At 42.4% G+C, this 18,680-nt stretch overlaps 1 protein-coding gene across 5 annotated transcripts in view; it reads left to right on the top strand.

Moving 5' to 3' along the window:
• The window catches only part of GAS7 (growth arrest specific 7), a 292,115-nt gene extending 275,614 nt beyond the window's left edge, over nucleotides 1-16,501 (top strand). For all 5 annotated transcript variants that reach the window (XM_019498132.2, XM_014598581.3, XM_019498131.2 and 2 more), the window contains one exon: nucleotides 1,230-16,501. In XM_019498132.2, coding sequence (XP_019353677.1) covers nucleotides 1,230-1,343 — 114 coding nt within the window. In that variant the 3' untranslated portion in view covers nucleotides 1,344-16,501. The remainder of the gene's footprint in view (nucleotides 1-1,229) is intronic.
• The last annotated feature ends 2,179 nt before the right edge of the window (nucleotides 16,502-18,680 follow it).

Raw genomic sequence — 18,680 nt, 5'->3', positions numbered from 1 at the left:
GTGTTTGCTTTTGGTACTGCACATTAGGGCAGCCTAATGTGCCTTTATGTAGTCATTGGCGGTGGACCCTTGAAGTCAAAGATGACGTCCATTAGGCTTGATGGGTCCTCAGGTGAACTGAAGAGCCCAACTCTGGATGCACATGTTCTTTGGCAATGGGGACATGTTGTGTGGGGGAGTGGGATTCACAGCTCTGGGTTGGTCTCCTTCTCCTTCCTCCGCTGCCACCGTTCCACCTCAGTATTGAGTTGTTGGGCCTCAAAGTGGCACACATCTTGGTGGACCAGGTGGTGCCACGCTGAATGGTCAGCAGCTTGGTCCTCCCAGCCATTGGTATCAGTGTCTTCATGCTTGAGGGTGACCTTGAGTGTGACTTTGTACCATTTGCTTTGGCTGCCCTTTGAGCATTGGCCAACGGAGAGCTGGGAGAAGAGAATCTGGTGAGGGAGGCAGTTCTCAGACATCCGGATGCAGTGGCCCATCTACTGGTGTTGATTTCTCAAAAGTAAGGCTTCAATGCTGGTGGACGCAGCTTCATGGAGGATGCTCAAGCTGGTCCGGTGGCCCTCCCACTTCATCCCCAGGATTTGACACATGCACCGCTTTGTGAAAGCTCTCAAGTGTCTTAATGTAGATGGTTCAGGCTTCACTGTAGTAGAAGAGAGTGGTCAGCACGACCGCCTTGTAAACCAGGACCTTCGTTGACTTCCGAAGGTCTCTGTTTTCAAAGACAGATTGTTGCAGCTTAAAGAAGGCAGCCCTGGCACAGTTGACCCAGTGCTGGACTTCTTCATCGATAGTAGCCCGTTGAGAGGCATGGCTACCAAGATACAGCAAGTGCTCCATGTACTCCAGAGCCTCCCCATCTACATAGGTAGCATGAGGGATGTTCAGCTGGCCTGGGGTGGGTTGGTGGAGAACCTTTGTCTTGGCAACATTCAGGGACAGGCCAAGTCTCTTATACGAAGTGTTGAAGAGATCTAAGGTTGCTTGCACATCCTGTGCAGAGTGAGCCATCATGCTGTGATACCTTTATTTAGTACATCATATTAGAGATATTAAACTTAATGAGCAGTAGCAAAAGTACTTTACTGAATGTGTAGACATGCCCACAGGGAAGCATTCCTTGTCCTGATGTCACAGCAGATTTGAATCTTGCAGCAGGAATTGTTCTGTACTTAGATCTATACACGCCTGTAACAGTTTGCTTCTCATTTTGTTCCCTTTAGACCGTAGAACCCGTGGATCAGTTGCTTCGGAACGTGGATCCTGCCAAAGACAGAGAACTGTGGGTAAAAGAACACAAGACTGGAGATATCAGACCAGTGGATATGGAAATATAGACTGATTTGATTAGTGTTGTTTAACAGGTCTGCTTGTATAGCCAGATTATTGGATTCTTTAAAGTGTCAGAAGAGATACAAGAGTGGAAAAGGGTCATTCCCCTACCAGTTACCTTGTATTTATGCCCGTAGGGACCATCTTTGTTACATTTGACCATTAAATCAGTTCTCATTGTAAGGAGCCTTAAGTATCAAGCATTCCAGGGTTAAGAAGCCAGAGATATCAATACATTCTATCAAATGCTGCCATCTGTCAGTGATATGCTGCTTTCAGAAGAAATTGAGGACTCTTTTCTGGCACTGAGAGGGCTCTGTTCTCTGGTGATTTTGTGCTGTGCCCATTGCATGACTTTTTTTATGTAGTATGTTAGAACAGCCATGCAACAAGCCACTACCAAATAAGCAGACTAATGATTCACACATAATGCAGGAGGTATAGAGGTCCTAAACAAAGAATCCCAGCTCTGCCACTGACTGGCTGCATAGCTTTGGGTGTGTCACTTATTTTTTCTGGCTCCTCCAATTTATAAAAAGCAGCTCTTAATACTTACCTACCTCACAGGAGTGTTGTGAGGATATACCAGCTTTATATACTACATTTTGTTACAAGTTCCTTGCTACTCCAAGAACTCTGAATACAGTGAGATGGTGGGACCACTGAAAAAAGTAACTGAGTAAGGTCATCCCATTCAGGCCCTTCCTTTTTATACTCCCTCTCAGGGTTCCATTATCATCAGCATTTCTATTATAGGCTAATAGAAAATGAGGCTGAAAGGAATGTCTTGCAACATCTAGTTACTAGGAAGGACTTTGGTTGTGCTATAGCTACCTCATTAGGTGTCTGAGTGGCCTCACTGACAGAAAGAATATCTGCCATTGAACAAATTAGATCTTCAAGTCCACGCCTGCCTATGCAGGATGATTTTCTAGACTATCTGTTTTCAAAGAATTTTTTTAGCACTCTCGTCAATCAAATAGATGCAAATTTCAGTTGACCTACGTTTTATTTCCTCCACATAACTTACAGTTTGGAGGCTTTGGGATATTCACTCCCCCATTTGGTGTTTACACACCTTAGATATCCACAGACAATTAGCAGGTCTTCATTGTTCGAGGTAATGTCACTAATCTATATCTTTTAAAGACCAGTTTTCAGAGACATCAAATATTTACAATTTCCATCGACTTCAAATGCAGTTGAAGCCCCAGCATTTCAGAAAAATCAATTGCTTAACCATTCCTCATAAATATAGTTCTGTGTCCAGTTTTATCTGTCCTCTCTGAGTTCTGTCTGTCAGAACTAGATACAGCTACTCCTCGCTTAACATTATAGTCATGTTCTTGAAACATGCGACTTTGAGTGAAACGATGTTAAGCGAATCCAGTTACATCACAGTAATCACCTACTAGCAGGTGGTGGCCAAACAATGTTATAACAATGTTGCGTGACTTTAAACGAGTATTTTCTCTAATAGATCAACGACATAATGATGAAACAACATTAACCAGAATGACGTTAAGTGAGGAGTACCTGTACAGAGCTCACCAATTCCTTTGATACATATAGCTCTTCAATGTAATTTTTGAATAGCAGGGCTTTTTTTCCCCCTCTCATTTTAGGCACAAAGGACTGAAAGTGGCCTGTTCAGTGCACCTCAGTCAGAAACCCCTAAACTCAGTTGTGACCAATGCCAAAATCTGACAGAGAAAAGTTGAAACAACAAACCAGTAGCTTTCATGAAGGGGGCGGGGGTTATTCTTTCTTGGCCTCACTGGTGACCAGCAAAAGCCTTGAAGTATGGGATTGCCAGACACCAACCACACTACAAGAGAGTAACCTATATACTCCAAAAGAGGGATTACATGTATATAATTCCATGTATCATACACAGACCTCTTTATCAACAATGAATGTGTACCATCACAGCATCACTTCTGGAAGCTCACTTAGTTCAAAATTAAAATGATTCAGGTTCTTTGCACACACCACTTGGCATGGAAGATCATTTTAAAACTTTACACCTCGGTGGTTTGAAATCTTTTTTAAATTTCCAATCTAAATTTATCCACAGCCAGTTTGTAGCCATTTGATCTTGTGCTAGTGTTGTTTTTCAACATAAAAATCATTTCTCCCTCTCTACCATTCACCAGATAAAAGTTCTGGTAAATGGGTAATGATATCATTTTATTTGTCTTGTTAAGCTTTGCAGTTTACACCTTCACTTTGCCTGAGAAAGAAATCTTGGTTTTCACTCTTCACTTCCCTGGCACCTAAACACTGCAGTCTTTTATTGCTACCACTATTTTGCTTTTTTTATCCAGGATTCTTAATGTACTATATCAAGATGGCTAAGAATTATGATCAAGATTTTACAAATAGGGAAACTATCAGAAACTTTGAGAAGAGCTTCTAAAATCATTGCATTCCAAGTGCTGCTGCAATGATTGAGTTCACAGCTTATTACAAACATGTCAGTTCTCCACTACAAGCTCTCCATTCACCATCACCTCCATGCCACTATATTTTTCAAAGGAGAATGCCTCCATAAAAACCTTTAGTGTCATCATGCTGTCCCCCCTCAAAATGTCTCACTATAAGTTGCTTTTTCCTGATGCCTACAAATAGCTTGACTGTGGCCAGGCAAATGGTATGTTGTGATTGTTACTTTTCACTAAAGATTTGATTCATCTGAGTTGTGAGTTGTTTGACTCTAAGGCCATTGTTTTGTTCAGTGTGTATGCACTATTTAGTGGTACTTTAAACTCTGCCACTGCCATTCAGATGGCAAGCAGCCTACAGATAGGCCACTGAAACATTGGAGCACAGGCAGACTAGAACCAAGGTATACAGATTCCACTTTCACTTTAAGTGTTATATCATTTTCTGTTAATACACTTTTCCTGTTCTTCCCCATTTAACACTCCCAGTCCTATAGTTTGCTTGGGTTCATTATTATATGGGGGGGTTGGTATTGCAGTGCTTCTCTCTGATATCTTTCCCAGTACCGTGGGTGACAGCCCTGTAAAATATAGAATGTATAGTGACATTTTTAATGAATGTCTTCACATTTTCACAGTCTTCACTTCTGAAGAGTGTCTTCACTCTTCACATTTTATAGAATGTGTACTGACAATTTCCAAGAGCACATTAGGCACATGGAGCCTAAATCTCTTTGAAAGTCAGTTCTGTCTATTGGCACAATATTGGCTTTTTTCTAGGCTTCTAATATCATCTCAGTTTTTCAGGATTTGTCACAGATTAAAAACAAGATTCTGGAGAGCTCCTTGTCCAGGTCTTTCAAGACTTCCAGGTACAGATTATCAGTCCTGTAGGATTTGTGTAACGTTATTTAGTTCTCAGCATCATTTCTCCGTGTTATGTGAAATTTCAAGACGTAATGTCCAACTTCAGTTTAAAAAACAGATCAGAACTATTAATTGAGCACTCTGCTGTTTCTGCATCATTATTTACTATTTTATAATTACAACCTATTAATGGAACCTACTATACTGGAAGTAAACTAATTAAAAATATTTTTTCTTATCCCTGTTGACCATAGGCTTTTCAGTGAATCCTGTAGTCTTCCATAGTAATTACCTGTATTTCTTAACTTGTAAAACATTTATATTAATTCCTATCAACTTTCTCCATTATCTTTTTCCTTTTTAAATGCATTGATTTTTTATTTTTTAATTATTTTTCACATCTTTTTGGAGGGTGTTTTTAGCTGAAATAGTCCTGTCTTTTGACTACACAGAATTATGAATTTGAGAATAACTAGTAAGTTATTCTTAACTCTTAATTTTAATTCATATTTTCCAATTTGTACTGGAGTACTGTGTCCAGTTTTGGGCTCCACAATTCAAAAAGGATGTGGAAAAGCTTGAGAGAGTCCAGAGAAGAGCCACGCGCATGATCAGAGGTCAGAAAAACAAACCTTACGATGACAGGCTGAGAGCTATGGGACTCTTCAGCCTGGAAAACCACAGGCTCAGGGGTGACCTGATGGCCACCTATAAGTTTATCAGGGGTGCTTACCAGGATCTGGGGGAACAATTGTTCACCAGAGCCCCCCAAGGGATGACAAGGTCAAACGGTTATAAACTACTGCAAGACCGTTTCAGGCTGGACATAAGGAAGAATTTGTTTACTGTCCAAACCCCCAAGGTCTGGAATAGCCTGCCGCCGGTTGTAGTTCAAGCACCTACTCTGAATGCCTTCAAGGTAAATTTGGATGCATATCTTGCTGGGATCCTATGACCCTGGCTGACTTCCTGCCCCTTGGTCAGGCGACTGTACTCGATGATCTTCCGAGGTCCCTTCCAGCCCTAATGTCTATGAAATCTATGAAATTTATTTTTTTTCTTAATTTTACATTGCAGATATTGACCCTTTTAAAATTCTAAGAGAGAGTGAGTGTGTGTGCGTGCATGTGTGTGCATGTGCATGCACACACACAATGTACAAGAGGCAAGGATTTTTGGTGGTATCTTCTGTTTGACCAACAGTGTAGCTGGGAGAGATGTCCAACAAGCTTTTGGGCATCCAGGGCCCTTCCTCAGATGATCTGAAAACTCATCCAACCATTCTCTCAACTATATAGTTGATCTAATAAAAGATATCACTAAAAATCCTTGCCTCAGACGTTTTCTGGAGCATCAAAGCTACAACACTTCAACTCAAACACACATTTGTACACACACACACACACACAAAATATTTACATATAAGCTGTGGCACTTAGGTACCTAACAGATGGAACAAGATCTGGCCCCTTGTGTCCAACTGACTGTTACTCTCATGTATTCTGTAGCCATTCTCCTCAGACTGATTGTCCTCTGTTCTGCATTATGTATATTCCCCTTTGAAAAACATGGCAGAAATAATCTCATTCACTGTTACTCCACTCACACCCTCAACCCTTCATTTCTCCTCAGTTTGCAACAGCCCATTCATCTTTACTTCCATTAGCAAGTTCAGTTTTTCCAAGTTGTTCCTCTGTCTGCCACAGGAAACAAAACAGTTTGCTGGTCATGCAGAATGAGGCTTTATCAGTTTTCATACCAAGAAAGAACGTTATGGGTGTAATTATGTTTCCCTTTGCAGTGGAAAAGTTTTGTTTTGTTGGGAGTGATGGTGCCTCCTCTCTTTCAGGGCAGCATTCATAAACTGAGGCACTTCCTCTGGCTTATATTCTTCCTACTGGCTCTCACATACTTCCAAGTGTACCCCCCATTCTTAGCTGCCCAGGAGGCCAGAAACAGCACTGAAAAATGCCTGACCTATGCTGTGCTGTTTCAAGTACTGTGCTAGAAGTCAGAGAAATGCAGGTGTAAACCTCCTCTAGATATGCTGGGCACAGAACCCAATTTTTCTGATTTCTGTGCGAGTGCCCTCTAACCCTTCAGCTTTTGAGACTAAAGTACTGGAGGGGCCCACCCCTTCCTTCTCTGGAGTCTAACAGCCTCTAACCATGGGTTTTTGGCCACCTATATTTTCATGCCATAGACACTGGGATGTGTTCATAACAGGTGTGTATATGTAGGTCCATTTAAATCTGCAGGTCCAGATGCCCTCCACCCAAGGGTGTTGAGGGAACTGGCAGGGTCATCGTGGAGCCCTTGGCCCAGCTATATGAGCATTCATGGTCATCTGGCCAGGTGCTGGGGGATTGGAAACTGGCTAATGTGGTCCCAATTTTCAAGAAAGGGAGGAAGGAGGACCCAAGTAACTATAGGCCTGTAAGCCTCACCTCGGTGCTCGGGAAGATCTTGGAGAGAATTATCAAGGAGCACATCTGTGGGGGGCCTGCAGGGGAGATCATGCTCAGGGGCAATCAGCATGGGTGCATCAAAGGCAGGTCCTGCCTGATCAACCTGATTGCCTTTTATGACCAAGTAACTAAATCCTTGGATGACGGCGTCACCGTGGATGTAGTCTTTCTAGACTTTAAGATGGCCTTTGACACTGTCTCTCACCCCATCCTCATCAATAAATTAAGTAACTGTGGCATTGATGCCTACACAGTTGGATGGATGGGTAAAAAATTGGCTGATGGGGCACACCCAGAGAGTAGTGGTGGACGGGTTGTACTCAGCCTGGCGAGATGTGAGCAGTGGGGTACCCCCGGGCTTGGTCCTCGGGCCCGCACTGTTTAACATCTTCATCAGCGACTTGGATGAGGGGGTGAAAAGCATGCTGTCCAAGTTTGCTGATGACACTAAGATGTGGGGCGAGGTGGACACACTTGAAGGGAGAGAGAGGCTGCAACTAGATTTAGACAGACTACAAAAGTGGGCAGACGAGAATAGGATGGGGTTGAATGTAGACAAATGGAGGGTGCTGCACCTTGGGAGAAGGAATCCACAGCATACATACAGGCTGGGGAGTTCCCTTCTTGAAAGCACAGAGGCGGAAAGGGATCTTGGAGTCATTATTGACTCCAAGATGAATATGAGCTGACAATGCCAGACCGCAGCCAGCAAGGCCAGCCATACCTTGTCATGCATCCAAAGATGCATCTTAGGCCGGTCCAGAGAAGTGATACTCCCCCTCTATGTGACTTTGGTCAGGCCGCAATTGGAGTACTGCATCCAGTACTGGGCACCGCACTTCAAAAGGGATGTGGCCAACCTGGAGAGGGTTCAGAGGAGGGCCACCTGCTTGGTGAGAGGGCAGCAGGACAGGCCCTATGAGGAGAGACCGAGGGACCTGAACCTGTTCAGCCTCAGCAAGAGGAGGCTGAGGGAGGATCTGGTGGCTGCCTACAAACTCATCAGGGGAGATCAACAGCAAATAGGTAGAGCCCATTTCTCCCCAGCACCACCTGGGGTGACAAGGAACAATGGTAATAAGCTGATGGAGAATAGGTTTAGGTTAGAGATCAGGAGGCAATATTTTACAGTTAGGGTGGCCAAAATCGGAACCAACTTCCCAGGGAAGTGGTCCTCACCCCTACCTTGGGCAAATCCAAGAGGTGGTTGGATGATCATCTGTCTGGGGTCTTGTGAACCCAGCATTCATTCCTGCCTGTGGCAGGCGGTCAGGCTAGATGATCTGTTCAGGTCCCTCCTGACCCTAGCTACTATGAAACTATGTAGTTGCATACATGCCCAACCAGTGTGTAGCCTGCTGTGCATGCCCAGTCTGCATCTGCACATTTACACATACACATTCCCAGAAAAATAGAAGTGTTACCTCAGTGTAGGTGGCATTTTTGAAACTTTGGTGGATAAAAACCTTCCACTGATATACGCAAAGGGAAATAGAATTCAACCTTATTTGTATTCCACACTAGGCTGCATTGCATTCTTAGATAGCTCTCGATTTGTACATCTTACCCTAAGCAAAGCCTTTTCTTTTTTGAGGCCTCTTTGTGAGCTTTTTTCCCCTTTTTTCTTATAATTTTAAAAACTTCCAGAATCCACCCATTAGCCACTTATTTACTGTTCCTTGTTCAGCTGAATGTGTTGAACTGTGGTTTTAAAAAACCGGCCAGATCTGCACCTGCAACTGGCTGACAAAATCCCAGGTGTTCTCATATATGCTGAGCATCCAGACAAGATCTATTTAGGGTGTCTAACCCGCTCCAAAGTACTCTTCTCCATAGTCAACTTTTGGTTGCAGCCGTTCTGTTTATGACTTTCTGCAGGCCTTCAGGAATCTCTCCTTCAGGAATGTCATTCAACACTTGCTGGTGACAGCCTGAGATCTTTAGAAGCTACGTTTACAAGTTCCTTGGATTAATCTTAAAAAGTAATTGCAACAGGTGCAACCTGGAATAATCATCTGCAGAATTAGCTGTGTTCTGTTTATTTTAGTAAATTTCCTTTATACAGACCTGACTGAGAACAGCTCTGGAGCAGCCATAGATCTCTTGCTGCTGAGTTGCAATGTGCAATGAATGCTGAGAGCAAAGCAATTTTATATTCCAGTATATAAAAAGGGAAGAGATAAGTAAGGAGCCAGATAACCTAGACAAAAAACAGTTAAGAGGAGGCACAAGGGAAACCTTAACCATTAGGGCAATCAGGTATTTACTATTACAAGAAGCATTGAGAATAATCAGGAAAATTGGAATTCCCAGTAAAACCATACAATTTATGTAGCTAGGATAATAGCGAGATTATGGAACAGTCCAAATGACTGGTGTCTTGTCATGGATGGATTTAACTTGTTAAGAAAGGACAAATGAGGAAAAAGGTGATGTGGCTCTTTTATAAAAAGGATGTACGCCTGTTCTGTGTGTGGTATGAACTGGTTGACAGTAGGAGTGTATGAAATGGGCTGTATTCGATTCGGATTTGGCCCAAATCAGAGACAGTGATTCAGTTCATTTATTCAGATCACTGTCCCGATTCGATTCGGCTGAATCCGAATCTGAAGATTCAGTGCTGATTTGGAGAATCAGCAATTCAGCCATAGACACAGCCATAGATACCCCACCCCCACCCCACCCCTGCACGCCCCCCGGGCTCAGTGATCAGCCAATGGGGGGGACCCCGGGTGCACCTCCAGACCCAGGAGGCACCAGTCGCCGGGGGGGGGGCAGTCCCCGATGGACCCAGAAGTGGACCAGAAGTGCTTCTTGTCCACTTCCGGGTCCGCTGCCAAGTGTGCTGGGGACCTCCCCATGCTCCCATGGGACGCTCCATCTACCCCACCATCTCAGCATTCACGAGCCGCCTGGTACCTTGAGGTATGTAGAAAAAACATTTAAAGCTGTGTCTATGTCCAAATCATTGAATCTCTCCAAATCAATTCTAGTGGGATTAAAAGGTCTCCTGATTTATTTGGATTCAGAGATTTGGCTGCCAGATCAGGCCAAATCTCCACCAAATTGAATCAGCGACCAAAGCTTTGCACCACCCTAGTAAACGGTTCTCATGAAAGCTTGTGGGTCCTGGTAAGAGGGGAAAACAGAAAGAGGGTGTAATTATTAGTGTCTGCTACCAAACTAGGAGGAAGAGGTGGATGAAGCTATTTTCAAACAACTTTCCAAATAACTGATCTGGTTCTCACTGGGGACTTCAGTTACTGTACAATCTGCTAGGAAGGTAACGCTTCACAGCAGCATACAGGTAGTCTATGAAGGTTTTGGAGTGCCTGGAGGATAAACTTCTGATTCAGGTTATAGTGTTGCCAAATTGGAGAGGTGGGGGGAGCTCTGACTTGCTCTCAAACAGGAAGGAATAAGTCAAGAATATGAAGTTTAAAGGCAACTTGGGTGACAGTGACCATGAAATGCTAGAGTTCAAGATCCTAAGGAAAGGAAATTAAGGAAGGAGAGCAGCAGAATAAAGACAGTCTGGACTTCTGAAAGCAGGCTTGAACAAAATCAGGGAACTTTCAGGGAGAATGTCTGGGAGGAAAGTCTAAGGGGAAAAATGTCCAGGAGAGTTGTTGGGGTTTAGGTTGTAGCCGTGTTGGTCTAAGGATATAGGCAGACAAGGTTTTTTGGGTGAATTTGATATCTTTTATTAGACCAACCCAAATGGTTGGAGAATAGTTATTAAGCAAGCTTTCGGGTTCAAAAACCCTTCGTCAGGCTAAGGACGCTGCAGAAGTTGCTGCGTGCTCTTCCTGGATGCAATGAAAAGGAGAGTTGTTTGTACTGTAAGGAGTCCGTATTAAGAACAGGCCATCCCAGTGCAAAGAAAGTACATGTAATGCAGTAAGAGACTGGCTTGGCTATACAGTGAATTCTTCTTTGAGTTGTATTGAATTACTGGGGGGTTGTCTTAAATTCAGAGTTGTTTTAGCTTCAAGTAAATATGGTACTTAGAGAAGCTGTGTGTGTTCAAGTACAGAGGGTCAGGCCAAGCAGGATATACTCTAGAGTACTCAAGTAATTGGCTGAAGTAATTTCAGAGCTTTGAAAACTCATGGAGGTTGGGCAAGGTTCCAGATATCTGAAAAAAACCCAATATAGTGCCCATCTTTAAGAAAGGGGAGGAGGAGGAGCCAAGGAAATACCAGCTGACCTCTATACCAGACTGTGAAGGAGGACATCAAGGAATCCATTTCTAAGCATCTTGTTCCAAAATGAGAACAAGATAATCAGGGACTGATTTGATAATCAGGGTACTGTGTCTAGTCTGGAGGACTGTATTTCAAGGAAATGTGCACAAATTAGCCCGTCCAACAGAAAACACCAAAAAATTATTAGAGGTCTCGGAATCATGACTTGGGAGGAAATGATGAAAGAACTGGGAATATTCTGAACAAGAGAAGACTGATGAGGGATTTGATCATAGTCTTCAAATACATAAAGTGTGGTTATACAGAGGATGGTGATAGACATTTCTCTATGGCTACAGGGACATAAGGAGCAAGAGTATTAAAATGCCAGCAAGAGAAATTTAGGTTGGATATTAGGAAGAATTTTCTAATATGAACGTAATTAAACATTGAAACAGGCTACCTAGAGAGGTTGTGGAATCTCCATCCATAGAACTTTAAGAATATGTTAAACAAATGTTCATCTAAAGTGGTTTATATTGAGGTGATCCTTCCTTGGACAGGGAGTTAAACTAGATGACTTCCTGTGGTGCCTTCAAACTCCACTTTTATGATTCTGAGAGGTGAGCTTCTTCCCCATGGTCACTTTGTTTCACAAGGCTGTCCCTCATTATTTTCCTTCTGCATGTTGAAGACATTACTGTATACAAGCTTGCTTGCCTGTTCTCTGGCAGAATGACCATAAGCATAAACAGCATCTTGTAAAGCACCAAGAGTAAACATCTGGCTAGTGGAGCAATATGAGTATAGTGGGTTGTTCCTTTCAAGACACTAATATTCTGCACTAGGTGAATCTGCATAGTCCTCTTCCAAAGGATCAAGAAGTCACTGTGTCCATCAGCCTCTTAGAGTGAATCCTGTAATGTGCCCAAACATGTGCTCCACAAGATCAACATTTTCAGAAGACTTTATTGTGAACACACAATTTAAAAATATTAAGATGCTTTCTTGAATTATGTTTGTGAGAAGTGCATACACTGACCACTTTTCATATATAAAATGTAATTGCATATGCTCAGTGGTCAGTCTAATGAACCTGCTGCAGATTAAGTATTATCTGGGCTCCTCTGACTCTTGGCTGCCATTTGAGGGTTCAGCCAAAAGGTGACAGTCCTATGATAGCCCAGAGCAAAGTTGGAAGTTAGTAGGGAAGCAAGAGGCACCTATTTACAGTGTATGAGCTGTTATTTTTAGTTACCCATATGTAGTCTGGTTTGTCTCAGTTTGAGAGTCTACATTAAATCAATTCCTGAATGAAGCACTGCTGGTTCAGGCTAAATTCAATCAAAACCAAAGTGATGCTGGTAAGATCAAGCTACCCAAGACAACATCCCCACTTTTTACTGAAACTTTGCAGCACCACAGTGATATGAACCCTTTGTGCCATGGGTGACTGGTGCCTCTTGAATCAGAGGGGGCACGGGCCCCCTCTCCTCTCCCCCCCGACACCAGTCAGCAACCGGGGGGTCCTCTGGCGGCCAATCCCACTGATGGATGGGGGGGCACTGGTGCCCCCCACAGCTGATCTCACTCACCAAAAAGTGGCCATGCCACTTCTGGAAGCGGCTCAGCTGCTTTTGCTGGTGGCCCTGCTCCCCAGCCGGTGCTCACAGGGGGGGCACTGGTGTTCCCGTCTGCCCCCCTGCCTGTGCCAGCTAAACGGGGAGCATGGCCTAACGGGGTGCACTAACGCTCTCAGGGGGTATGTGTCGCTACTGCTTTGTGCCCAAATTTGTTTTTCACAGAATGTTTAGATAGCATCAGTATCTAAAATCCCTTTATTTCATCTCAAGCTCATCAGGACTCTTCATACCTTCCTCCTGGATGAAATATGACCACAATGGCCCATTCATTTGTCATTTCCTTGCTGTTTACTGGAACTCACTGTATTTTAAACTGTGAATACAATATCCAGACTCCAGTGTTTACAGTGTGTATCTGACCTGCCTTTTCCAAAGCTGAGGCCACCATGAGCCCATGTCCAAGTCCTTGATCTAGAATTGTAGTCAAGAAACCACATGAGAGCAGAGGACAAAGCATTCTGTTTAGACAGAATCTAGCTATGAAACATGCTTCCAAATAGGATCTGAGAAGAGCCTAATCAACTTTAGAGTCAGAGGGAAAAGCAGCTAATAGAGTATTGTTACATTGCACTGCTAAATGTCTTCATTTTAGTAATACCAAGACACCAGTGCTATTGCTAATTCTGAATTAAATTATGGTCAAAAGACTGCTGTGAATAGTTAGTACCACACAAGACGCATAAGGCAGTCTTTCCCAAAGGAAAGGGGATGCAAAAGGTTCCAAACATAGGAATGTACAAATCACAATGGCAATCAACAGCACCCCCCTACTTCACCCAGTGGTGCCAGTTCCTCTACTGCTAAGTGCCCCTGGCAAGGGGAATTAGTAGCAAATGGTAACAAGGGGAAGTGGCAGTGGCAGCTGAAGGAGGGAAGCACAAGAATGCCTGACCTTACTGTGGTGGGGTGGGGTATAAACCCACAAAGTTTGGAAAATGCTGCCTTAAAGTAATTACAGGGCAAGTGCTTGCTTATTGTCTCAGTTCCTTTTCTCCGTGGCTTGTGAACCAGCACAGAAAAACCAGTAAGCTGTATTTGACAAAGGATTTACATGTGCATTCAGAATGAAAACAAACACATTGGACAATACAATCTGTTTAACTTTTCCCATCAGATCTAAACCTTGCACACACCGAACTTGAGCTCCATATCCAGATGTCTCTATAACTCTGCTGTATATTTAATACAAACAAGCCTTTCCTTGGTTTTCCTTGGGACTTCAACTGCAGTAATTAATGGTTACCTGGCATTCATTTAGCAGTACTGTGACTCTTTGTAGACTCAGGAGGCTGATATATAACAGCACCTAGCTCATGCCCCAAAACTTCCCTGGTTCTTGGGAATGCACTGATGTTTTGAACCAAAGCAGTAGGTCTAAGAGTCATGGTGACATGTACAGAACCGTAACCTAAACATTCTCCAGGACTCTGAAGTTCATGCCCACTGTTTATGAGAGAGGATGTAGTATTCTCCATTTTCATATGTGCCAGTCTTGTGAAGATGCTTAGGAGATTTTGTCCCTCCTGCTGTCTTATTCCGTATTCATTATCTCATATTTTATAGTAGATCTTCAGATATATATGTGGTCTCCACTTCCGAATGCTTATCTTCCTAGTTTTTATTTTAGGTGGATATTTGCAGCTGAGCTATATTAGTTTAAGCCATTTGTTCTTAATTTGGAATGTTTAGGTATCAGCAGCACACAATGATTTCACTAATGATCAGATCAAAGTTTCATGCTCTTCTGGAAGAAACAAGTGCTTAAACTTTTCTGTGTTTGGAATTGCAGTGACTTCTTGTATTGTATGTATTCAGTTATTTCTTCCTAGTCAGTTTATCTAAGGAACCAACAGTTAGCATAGTTTGATTTGATTTCTAATCATGTGCAGTCCACAAAACAGAATCATGCTGTGCCTAGCCAAATATCTAATTCTAATATTTGCACATTACTGAAGTCTTTTTGGAACCGTTTAAATTACATTTCAGGTCTATAGCACAAGAGTTATATAAGATATATAAACAGATTTGAAACAGAGATGTTCAAATTTAAATTCCTTCAACTTATATTAAGTTGGAATATTTTAGCTATAGAATAAAAGGACATCTCAGTGGAAATGCAGAGCAACCCGCCTACCAAGCTGTTATGTCCAGATTCCGTGAGCTGCCAGTAAGTACTACTGTTAGAGTAAAATCAGTTTTTCATTGCTGCCAGCTTCACAAGTAACTGAATAATGGTTTGAATCTCAAGTGCAAGTCTATAAACAGTAATTCCCTCAAAGTCCAGCTGATTTTGTTCTTTAAACAATATCTGCTCAGCCATCCAGGCTAACTCCATAGCTCTACCTTATAAGATTCTAAAACTCAGGAAAGTCAGTGTATATATGCCTGCGAGATTCTCAGCTCTCCTTGTTCCCTTACTTTCAGTGCAGACCACAGTGTATCTGTGTTCCCAGGAAATATGTTTTTATTCCACTGATTATTACTGTCAAGCATGGATACTGGAAATTATGTTAACTGAAACTGAGGATGAAGAAAATTTAGCCCTTAGAGATCCCTTCAGGGATGCTTCCTCACCCAATTTCCAAAAATAGGTCCTTTCTTAGGATGTCCTGGTAAAATAGCAAATTCTAAATACTAATCTTTCTAAATAAAGTTATTTTTATACTAAAGCATATGCTACCTTCTAACATCCTTTTAAATAATGATCCTCTCTGAGGGTGTTACTACATAACAGTGAGTCTGAATGCGATCCTAGCTCTATGTTACATGACAGTTGTTTGGCTTGGGGATGTTTGTCCTGAAACCTGTAGTTCCTTGGTGTGCTGAATAGGATGGCTGAGGTTTTTTTGAAGTTTTGGAAGGAACATGGATGCCCAGTTCCCATTCCATAGGTCCTCTGAAAGAAGACCACCATGGAGAGAGCAGGTGGCAATATCAGAAAAATAAGATCTCATTCTTTCTAGCTTAATTCTTTGTTCCAATAGCCCTGATCACCAGTGAGCCATATTATAAAGCAGAGTTTTCTAAGAAAATGAAGTTGCCTATTTGGTCATTTGCATGTAATTTTACTAAGTAATTTCTAAATTTTTAGATCCGTCTTTTGCCAGTAACAGTGATTATTAGTGTGTTTAATCCAAATTTTATATATTTCTACAAATTTTGACTGAATGGACCCTTAAGCAGTTGATGTAACATAAACCTTTGTCTGAATAATGAAATCTTTGATCATCTCATAAATGTGTTTTTTGTCATGTAAAATCATTGGATAGAATAATTATGATTGAAGAATTTAATGCCAAAAAGGTTTAAGGGGCAGATTTTCAGCTGGTATAAATTGTCATTGTTCCACTAATAGAGCTCTGCTGATTCATGTCAGCTGTGGATTTGGTCATTCAATGTTGAAGACATTTGCTTTAGATAAAGTTTTGTCTTGCTATAAATTTTTGCTTTATGGTTAAGTTTTGTTTTTCTTTGTTATTCCATTGTATATGCAACTCAATATTTCATCTCAGACCTTGTAAAATAAACTGTACACAGACAGTCTGACTAAGAAATTATCTAATTGTTGTTTTATGTCAAAGCAGCAATACTTCTCATCACACTGTCATGAAATTATAACTTCAGGGCAAAATGTCCCCTTGCTGCAGCACTGACATGATGCATTTCGGTTTTACATTCTATTTGTGTGAGAAGGGCCAAATAACTGTGATGGTCATTATCATCTCCGAAGCAAATCTGCAAATCCCAATGTGGCACTGTAGTGGGAACAGTTCCAACCAGCTTCATCTTCATTAGAAGAACATTGACAGAAACATACTTGATTAAACATCACACTCTTCACAACCCGTATCAGAGAAGTTCTAACCAAGCTGGCTGACATGATGAAGGACAAAAAGGAGAAGGACTGGAAGGGGAATTTGCTGCTGAATCTCTGGCATTGATTATTTGATTACCCAGCTGTTCCCATAATTTCTAATGACTTCTAAGTACTTCATGTACATCCACCCCAAACTGCTACATTTCCTGTTTACTCACAAATGTGAAAAACAAATATTACTATGATTATGTATCATTTTTCCCTGGTAGCCCTTAGACCCACTTAGAATCTGGGTCCCATTATTGTGCATGCTGTACAAATATGCAGTAAAAGACAGGCCCTGCCATGTAGACGTTATAATCTAATAAGGCAAGCTAAAATAAAAGGAAATGTTATTTAAGCAAAATGGATGTCCAAGGTGCTCTTCACGATTCATATCCCAGGTGAGTGTTCCAAGGACTAGGCTACTTGATAAAAGCAAGCACTTCCACCATCACCACCCCCTTTTGTGTGAGAATAGCAAGGCCCTGAACTTCTGTCCAAGATTATGCCTTACATGCTAGACCGATAGAGAGACAGTGTCAGGCCTTGGCTTGTGAACCTGGGCCTTCGCCTGCCTGGTATAGCCACTCATCCTGGTCTGCCACCTTCTTAGTAGAGTATTGCAGGAGACACAGGTGGCCAGAACACCAGCTGGACCTAGCCACACATGCACTCTGTGCCACCAGAGTGGTCAACCAGGGTCAGCTGACCTTTCATCCTTTCCAGTAAAAACCCCTACACAGAAGAGGAAGTGTGCAGGCAGCAAGGTTCAAGCTTGTGCCTAGTTTGTTGCACCCTTGGCTTGTTCTGGTTCACTGGTTCAGTCTGGCTTGCCCATGGATCCCAAGTTTGGCCTGATGCTTTGGCTTCTTGACCCAACTCTGATTTGATCTTCTGGATACTAGACCTGGCTACTGCCCAACCCTCTGGATCTCTAGCTTGTTACACTAGACAGATCTGTCTCTTGGCTTCTCTATACTTAGACTCTGCACTTTTCCCTTGGACCTTGGCTGCTTCTCCTGCCCCTGGGTGATTCCTAGACCTGGCTGCCTATAGCCCAATATGACAAGCACCTATTTTATGCAAACCAAAGCAACATAGGTGTGAGGTAGGAGCCAAACAGTTCAGTGCTGTCATATGTTAGGCAGGGGTGAGTAGATCCAGTGGAAGAGACTTAAGCACTTAGATGTTAAGTGATTATTATATATATATTTAATCATCCCTAGGACTTGTTCGCATTTGAGTAGAACTTTTATAAATGTCAGTAGAGCTTAAATTCAACATTTGTGTCCTAGTGAATGTGGCCGTTACTCCTTGGAGTTACTGGCAGCTGCGCAAAGAGCATTTGCAATCTAGACCCTTCAAAACTGCTCACTTTGGCACTATCTCTGGACAACTCTTGAAGCAGGGGTGGGCAATTATTTCAGCTGGAGGGCCGCTTAATGAGTTTTGGTGAGCTGTCAAGGGCTGCAAGGGTAGCCCTGCCCCTTAACAGGTGCCCCAACCCCTGGTCACCATCTTGGGACCAGAAGTCCCACCCTATAACCTCTGACCTTTGCCACTAGAAGTCCCTCCCCTTGTCCTCAGAAGTACTCCTCTTAGAAAGGGGGTTTGCCATCTTGGAACCAGAAAAAAAAACCAAAGTATATACTAAAAATCAAACATTGATAATAACATATTTAAATTTTATTTTAAAATATTTTTTGTCCTGATGTGTGTGTCTTTGTGTGGTGTATATAGAGATGATTGCATAATAGCTCAAAATGAAGTTTTAGTCTTGTATATTGTGCCGGGGTGTGGAAGGGTGGAGAGTATGGCTGGGTGGGTATAAGGTTTTTGGGAGGGTGTGAGTGTGGATGTGTATGTATGGGGTG

Source organism: Alligator mississippiensis, chromosome 8 (assembly GCF_030867095.1).
Source record: "Alligator mississippiensis isolate rAllMis1 chromosome 8, rAllMis1, whole genome shotgun sequence".
NCBI classification, from domain to species: domain Eukaryota; kingdom Metazoa; phylum Chordata; order Crocodylia; family Alligatoridae; genus Alligator; species Alligator mississippiensis.
This window is presented reverse-complemented; position numbering and strand designations above follow the sequence as displayed.